This window comes from Scophthalmus maximus, chromosome 3 (genome assembly GCF_022379125.1).
Source record: "Scophthalmus maximus strain ysfricsl-2021 chromosome 3, ASM2237912v1, whole genome shotgun sequence".
In the NCBI taxonomy this organism is placed as follows: Eukaryota; Metazoa; Chordata; class Actinopteri; order Pleuronectiformes; family Scophthalmidae; genus Scophthalmus; species Scophthalmus maximus.
In genome coordinates, this window is record NC_061517.1 from 23,429,479 (window position 1) to 23,437,500 (window position 8,022).

General features: G+C 44.7%; 1 protein-coding gene across 7 annotated transcripts in view; it reads right to left on the reverse strand.

Annotated features, from left to right (window-relative positions):
- Nucleotides 1-8,022, reverse strand: part of sema4c (sema domain, immunoglobulin domain (Ig), transmembrane domain (TM) and short cytoplasmic domain, (semaphorin) 4C) — an 87,484-nt gene that overhangs the window by 20,115 nt on the left and 59,347 nt on the right. For all 7 annotated transcript variants that reach the window (XM_035639696.2, XM_035639690.2, XM_035639691.2 and 4 more), the window contains 4 exons: nt 5,635-5,789; nt 2,676-2,738; nt 758-856; nt 281-377 (listed from right to left, as the gene is read on the reverse strand). In XM_035639696.2, coding sequence (XP_035495589.1) covers nt 281-377; nt 758-856; nt 2,676-2,738; nt 5,635-5,789 — 414 coding nt within the window. The remainder of the gene's footprint in view (nt 1-280; nt 378-757; nt 857-2,675; nt 2,739-5,634; nt 5,790-8,022) is intronic.

Sequence of the window (8,022 nt, forward strand, 5' to 3'; positions counted from 1 at the left end):
TGTAAAAGCGCGGGGCTGTCCACTCAAACACAAACACACGCTGAGATGGAAAAACAGGGGCTGACTCTGCATTGGTCAATCGATTCCCGACCAAAGACGGATGTTTCTTTTTGGTGGTGAAATGACCTTCACGATAATTGAATGCGTTCAGAAACACTCAAAGACATGTCATGTCCTGTCTTATAAAAAAAACCCAGTTTGTGTTGTTTTTTGGAGTCCTGAAATACAGCTGTGTATGTGCATTGTGCTCACTCTGTTGTACATGTACACACATACTTACCCACTATCAGTCCAGTGTGCCCCTTGGCAGGGTCGTATGGGCATTTGCCCTTCCCATCCTCCAGGGTTGCAATGTCGAGGGCAAAATAGTCTGCATCCTGCAAGCACACACACACAGAACGGGGGGAACACAGCAGGGGTTTGTGGTCAGTATGTATTATGACCCACATGACACAGCTGCAGGCTCTGTCTGCCCGTTGCAAGGGCCACAGCGTCACCCTTCGCCATGTTGTCCTGGCGCATCAGCGTCACGCGCGCGCGCGCCCGCGCACACACACACACACAAGCGTTCACACCTTCCGCAAAAACACACAGCGTGAGATATTATTTCCATTGCATTTATTTTTTTATTTTTCCCACACTGTTTGGTCTTCGCCTCAGGTCACATGGAAGACATCTCAAGTTGACACCTGTCAGCAGTGGCTCGCCACGGCCCGCTGCCCAGGGACAAAACATGCATATTACTGTACACACTTACCACGTAGACGCATTTGGGCTGGAAGGCGTAAGTGCCACAGGTGTAGAGGTACGTGTGGTTGTAGCTCTGCAGGAAGCGGATGTAGTTGAAGCACTCGGTCTGCGAATGAAATTGTTCGAATGCTGTTGTTAAATGACCGCGGCTCTGTTTTGTCCTCAGTTAAGGTGAAGTCCATTCCATTCAGTGCAGTAACTAATCCTCTCAGATTTAGGTTCACTTTTAACGTTTGAAATTGTCGTCATTAAATCCTAATTAATCCGAAACCTTGACACTAGAGAGTGTCTGCTGATAATATCCCCTCATTAAACCATATGTCTGAGACGAATCGGCCAGTGAGGACTGGCCAGCCAAAAGATTACGGTCTTTTCTAAAGAGAAACATCAGCCATTATTTATTTCTTTCGGGTGCACTAATGTGTGAGGACGTTGCTGCGCAGACGATAGTGTAACATTTAAACCCAACTAAAAAACTGATCAATTGTTTCCCATCAAAAGATATGCGAGCAATTAACATTACAATATACGCACTGTTTTATGGAAAGTGCCCTTTAATGCCGGCACTGTGGTGAACAATAAAGCTCTTTGAATGGAATTGGAAACAGATGCTCTCACATGATGTCTACCGGAGTAATGAATTATTCAGCGCGTTCCGTCGATGTTGCCGTCGCAGCAGCAAAACAATATCTGCATCACTGCTGTAATACAAGCGATGTGATTTTTTAAAAATGATTTTTTTACAGCTCCTGCGATCGCTGGGGATAATCAGGATGTGATGTGTTTAGCAGACGGCGCCTCTTTCAAGCTCCCAACAACAACATTATGTTAAAGGTCTGATCATTAAACATAATGATAGGCTGTGTAAACACCATATGGTAATTCTTGCACATAGACTAAATGCCATATGTATGTAGGTATTCACAGATATTTTAGTTCTGTACAACCCTCTTGATCACAGCCCATCTTGTATGATTTTAAGAAATCCACCACAAACAGGCATTCACTTTTAATGACAAATTGAAAGCACCGGTAATCATATTTCTCGATCTGTATTTTTTTTTTACTTCAGTTGGAGTCAACTGTAGTCCTGCTGCTACTGTGCGTCAGTTCCCCCTTCTGTTTAAAAACCAAATGGAAATTTGCCGTTGTGCACCGAGAGAGGTTTTAGCTCCATTTCAAAAAAGCTCTGTGCGATTTGCTATGAAATATTTAGAAGAGACTTCTTGCAAATGCACTTTGTGCAACCTAAGCAGTGGGAGGCTCTCAGTGAGATTAAAGTACAGAGCTGAGGACAAGTCACACTCTGCGTATATGACTTTGCGAAAAACAAGTTACTTCTCTGTTCAGCAGCCTTATAAAATATTGGGCAAATGCAGAAAATCTTGTCTTCTTTTTATCTGATCGAGGACTGGTTCATCTTGTGTATACCGCTAAGAGAAGATAATGTATTTACTGAAGGAATAGCTTCTCGTTTTTTACAGCTGAATGAAAGGATTGATCAACACCCTTAATACATGATATATAAAAAAACACATTCACGCATTATGAACATCACTAAAAAACACTGTATTGAATATTATTACTGTGTGGTACTCTGTTTAAGGTTAATTGAGTCTTCATCACGTATATGATTTCCTTCCGGTGCATGACGTCCACATATTTTTGTTGCTCAAGACAAAACGCTCGGACCACCTCGAAAGTTGCTGATGCTAACCCTGTCTGGAAGATGGATGCACATCTCTCTGTGTTGATGTAATGACTGGAAGGTTTCCAGTTTGAAACCGCAGACTGACTTAATAAATGTAATTGAGTGGAGAAAAAAAAGAAAAGAGTTGCTCTAATAGACTGCTGCCTCAAAAACCCGCGGTGGCCCCGATCACTCTGTCAGCAAAAAAAAAAAAAAAAAAAAAAATCCACATTACCTGGTTGTTCTTCCCTTTAGCAATACACTCTCTCTTCTTATCCTGCGGAGCCGGCCAGTCGATCTGGAGACAGGGACAGAGACAGATTGCGATGTGTCCGGGAAACATGATGTCCGCCTTTGACCCATGAGTAATGCAAGGTGCAAGTATATTATGTGTCAATATATTTGTCATCTGTTTGGCGTAGACCAGAAAAATGACGCGTGAATACATCACCTCACCTGGCGACCAAAAAAAATAACTTTTCACTTTGCCAAAAGACTCTTGACTACGACCTTGTGTTACCATAGCAACAGCCACACTTTTACCAGTATTTTGAGCTACAAATGCACAAGACCAGTTATTATTTGCCTGTTATTGTGCGTTTGTAGCTCATAGGGCCAAAAATAAGAGCAGGTGGATTCTTTTTGATCCGCCTAATAAGTGCCACCATTTCAAAAAAGAACCGAACTTAAGTTGCATGTAAGTCGGCTAAGAAATAGTCCACGGACTGAGCCCAGCCGGCGCAAGGACAAGGAGCCCCTGCCGAGTCCTGGGTTCAGTCCCTGGTAGAGGTGCTTCTGAGTGAGCCCCGTCAAAGGTAGGCCGGTTTTTTGTAGGTAGGAAAACCTTGGGGTCATTACTGCAGCAGAACTTCCCAATGGTGACACTATTATCAACAGGGTGGAAAGGAAGCAAAAAGAAAAAAATGGACTGGCAAGAAACGCACTTGGATAAAGTACCACTCCAACTTCTGTCCTTACACTACCTGTCACTGATGACGCTTGCCATTTACTATCATTTACAGTCGGTGCTTTTTTAATGGCCGCGCGACCACATGGCTGAGTTTCGCTCTATTGTCAGAAGCCTCACGATATGAACCGCGTTTCCCGAGGCATGTCCACGCCATTAGAAATAATTACGCTGGCCACTGCAGGGCTGAGGGCTGCAGTCGTTTCCACAATTAAAACTCTTGATTTACTTGACTGGATTTAAACCAACAGCAATCAAACAATGGATTACCGCCATATACCAGTAGTCATGAACTTCAGTAATACTTACGTTGATGGAGTATAATAATAGCACTTATAGCGCAATAACTTTTAATGGCCTTGAACAGAACGTAGTGATGCACCTGGCTGACCGTGAAAATGGGATTTGGTGTGATCCAATAATTGCAAAAAATCCATTGAATATATGAGCGTGACAATGTTTTTCCGGATTTAATTGAGTCATAATTCCTATCTACTAAAATGATATTTTCACTGGCAAGTCACACAGAAGTGATTCACCGTACTCCATCGCCAACGACTGTCCACTGAAAAATGAGATTTCACGCCTGAATCAATCATTTGGCTGGCGAACGATTACCTGTAGGATCTGTGGTTTGAACTCATGGACTTCGGCCTTAAAAAAAACCTCTCTCCACCATTCAAGAGGAAGCGAAAACATTTTTTCCGGTGAAGGAACACAGTTGACACTTGACTCTACGTCACGCACCGGGGGCTGCCAACAGGCGGTCTTATCGTTACTGTACGTCTCATAACCCTCGCTCAAACCGCCTGTGCCTGTGCATGTGTGTGTGTGTGCATCTAATAACTGCTCATTACGGTGGGAAATCAGAAAAAAACAATCCCCAAACCGCTGTAGGCTGCCTCCCCCACTCCTTCGCTGGAGTGCCGCAATTGTTTCGATTGCAATATGGAGCAATTACCGAGGGGACAAGGCAAACGGAGATCGAGTCTCTGAGGGCTTCAGTGTCTCCGTATGTGTGTGAGTGTGCGTGCACAAAGTCGAGTCGAGGGTGTTTCATGTAACGCTTTTGCCAAACGCTTTTTGCCCTTCGGTGCTTCACAGAAAAAACAGGAAGCAAGATCCACAAATTACAACAAGGACAAAATAAAAAAAAGAAGCACGATTGAATAAGTGCATCATAAACTTGGAGGGAGGAAAAAGGACCAAAGCCACATTATGATCTTCATATTCGGCAGCTTACTTGCACTGTTGCTGTCGGAGGCTTTTGGTAGCAGATAACAAAAAAATGACCTCCAAATAAAGTCATAACCTGGCAAAATGTCAAACGAGAAAAAAGAAATGACCGGATTCCCAAATGTCATGATAATGTAAAATGATCCCGAACAAAAAAAAGTGATCAATATGTCACGATAAGTAGGTAAGAGTAAAGTAACTCATCAGTCAGCCTGAGCAAATGTATAATATATGATAATAGTAGGTCAAGCATTTGAGTTGGCAAACTAATGTTAACAAAGTTCTGCCGCTACTTGGAAGTTAACGGGGGGGGGGGGGGGGGGGGGGGCTGGAGCCAATCCCAGCTAACATTGGGCGAGAGGCGGGGTTCACCCTGGACAGGTCGCCAGCCAATCACAGGGCCACATACAGAGACGAACCACCATTCACTCTCGCATTCACACCTATGGTCAATTTAGAGTCTCCAATGAACCTGACCCCAGGTTCATTGGACTGCGGGAGGAAGCCGGAGAACCCGGAGAGAACCCACGAATACACAGGGAAGAACATGCAAACTCCGCACAGAAAAGTCATGGTTGAACCGGGATTCGAGCCCAGAACCTTCCTGCTGTGAGGCGAAAGTGCTGACCACTACGCCACCCTGCAGCCCCCACCTAAATTAAGTGTTTGAAATAGGTCTTTGACTCTGGAGTGCTCGGTAACCAGTTCGTATGAGAGGGATGTCGCCCATCATGAAGCTCTGTGATATTAATTCTTATGTGTGATCGTTTTCGACAAAGGCCTTTCGGAATGTGTGGGTGTTTGCAGCGGCAGTCAGGCAGCGTTGCAGATGTAATTGTTTTTTCCCCACTTGTCCTTATTGAACTACTGTGAATTAAAATCCCCCTCCCTGAGTGGAAAATAAAGACTTTAAAGGGTATGTGTGTGCGTGTGCGTGTTTGTGCGTGTTTGTGTGTGTGTGTGTGTGTGTGTGTGTGTGTGTGTGTGTTACCTGTGGCCGCAGCTGTTTGCTTATGTCGTTGGGGTCCAGGGCGAACAGCGCCTCCCGCGCTCCGACGTACAAGACCCTCTCGTGGTCGGACAGAGTCAGCATGCTGTAGTTGAACACTCCCTGGACGCTGAACCTCGCCATGCTGTCCAGCACATCTAATAAAGACACACAGACACAAAGACGTAACATGACCTTACTGATAACACACAGGCTGCAAACCATCTCAGCTTTCCTTCGTTCCAGCTGATCCGCCGACACACCCGAGGAGAACATTTCACACTCGGGCTGTTGAAGATTCGTCGACGTCTCATCTCATTCACACCACTAGGCCTCGCTCGCCGCCCGTAGCTCAGTGCCCTGCATTCCCATATCTCCCGCAAATTCTTCTCTTCATTTAGTACTGCGCGTTAAGTGGACACAGGACAACCAGGTGCCGCAACCTCCGAGAGCCCCCGGACATTTGAACCCTGTTCGTGACCTTGTTCGTGACCTTTAACCATGGGGGGGGATTTCATTTACTCACCCAGATTCCTGCAAAGGTAATGTGTAAAGATGTCACAAACCTACGTACACAGCAACTGACACACTACACTTGCGTATCCAGCCCACTGTTTTCGGTTTTACATCTGCAACTTTAGTGTCTTGGATCAGCGCTGTCATCATCATCATCACCGAGCAGCTGTTTTTCTTCAATGAAAACGGATAAACCAATGGTACAGTATGCGCCCAGGAACGGCAGGACAAAGTTAGCAGCTTGCTCAACACATCATTTAGCAGGTAAAGACGCAGCTGCCTTCAGGAGTTTATGGAACTTTTATGGAAAAAAACCAAAAAACTAGAATTACTGCCCTGCAGTTGTAGGCCTCTGCCAACCAGGCAAGTTGCAGGAAATATGGTCATAATCTCCCCTTCTGTTCCTGAGTTATGTTGTTGAATCAAGGCCAGACAAATGCTATCGCAGAACAGAATGACGAGACAGTGGGAGTTGACCTTTGATATCGTTGAGTGTAAAATGTCATCGCTACATCGTTCAATCCTATTGGGGATTTTGTGTTGAATTGAGTTTTGGCCCAAAAAATATGTTGTGTGAGGTCACACGGCTCTTGACCTTTGACCACCGATTCTAATCAGTTCATCTTTGGGCCCATGCAGGGGCTCAGAGATGAACTTCAAATCTGCCTCAAACAACATTTGAGGCAGATTTGAAGAAACGGACCGACGGACCGAATAATGGAGCCACATACAGACGGAGAGTCGGGGTTGACAACCTAGAAACGCAATGCCTCCGGCCATGGCAGTCACCAGCATGGAGGTGTAAAAATGGAGCTCAAAGGAAAAAAACATTAGTAGGGCTGCAACTAACGATTGATTTCATAATCGATTAAACTGTCGATTATTTTCCTCGCTTGACTGATTAGTTGTTCCGTCCATAAAATTTCATGAAATGGCGAAAAAAAAATGACGACCGCGTTTCCCAAAACCCCAAGATGATGTTTGGTTTTGTCCACAAACCAAAGATATTCCGTTTACTGTCATAGAGGAGCAAAGAAACCAGAAAATATTCAGATTTAAGAAGCTGAAATGAGAGAATTTTGCCTTTTCCCCCCCATAAAAACGAATAGAAACCGATTAATCAATCATCAAAATGGTCGGCGATTAATTTCGTAGTCGGTTGCTAATGGATTCATCGATTAACTGTCGCAGCTCTAAACATTAGCACAGAGTTTTGTTCGGCGTCTGTTTGTACCTAGACGTGTTTGCTATAAAACATTTGACCATATCGTCGTTATGAAAGGGATAATTGACGCTGACAAAATTAAAATCCGCCAGTGCAGGTTCAAACACAGACATCTTTGTTAATGAGACATCTATTAACTCATAGTGTTTTCCAATTCCACAGACAGTTGGACAGCTGCCCTCCAATTCATTTTTAAGTGTCTACCAGATTCCATTTGACCCCCAAACGCCGCCCACAACATTTACAATAATTAAAAATGTTACACGCTCAGAACAACAGCGATCATCAACGTTGGGGTACGTCAAATTGCCAAAGACAGTAAGAGGAACACAAAATCACAAAAAAACAAATGTTAACAACCACTGTGAACAGCCACAACTCCTCAGGCCCGTAATGAGTCTGCTGAAACTTCCCACGGTATCTGGCTCCAAGGATCCGTCGTAAATGACTGCCGCAGCACGGAGCGCCGCACTGAAGGCTTCCTAAGCTCTGTATTTACGTAAGGAACCTGGAGCAGAGGCGCGTCTTCGGCGGCAAGTCTGATAAGTTCCAGATCCGCGTGTCAGAAGTGAGATAAGGCGCTCGTCTATTTAGAAAGATCGGCGCAAATAAACAAGAAAGCCACGGCGCTCTCGCGGACCTGCCCTTGT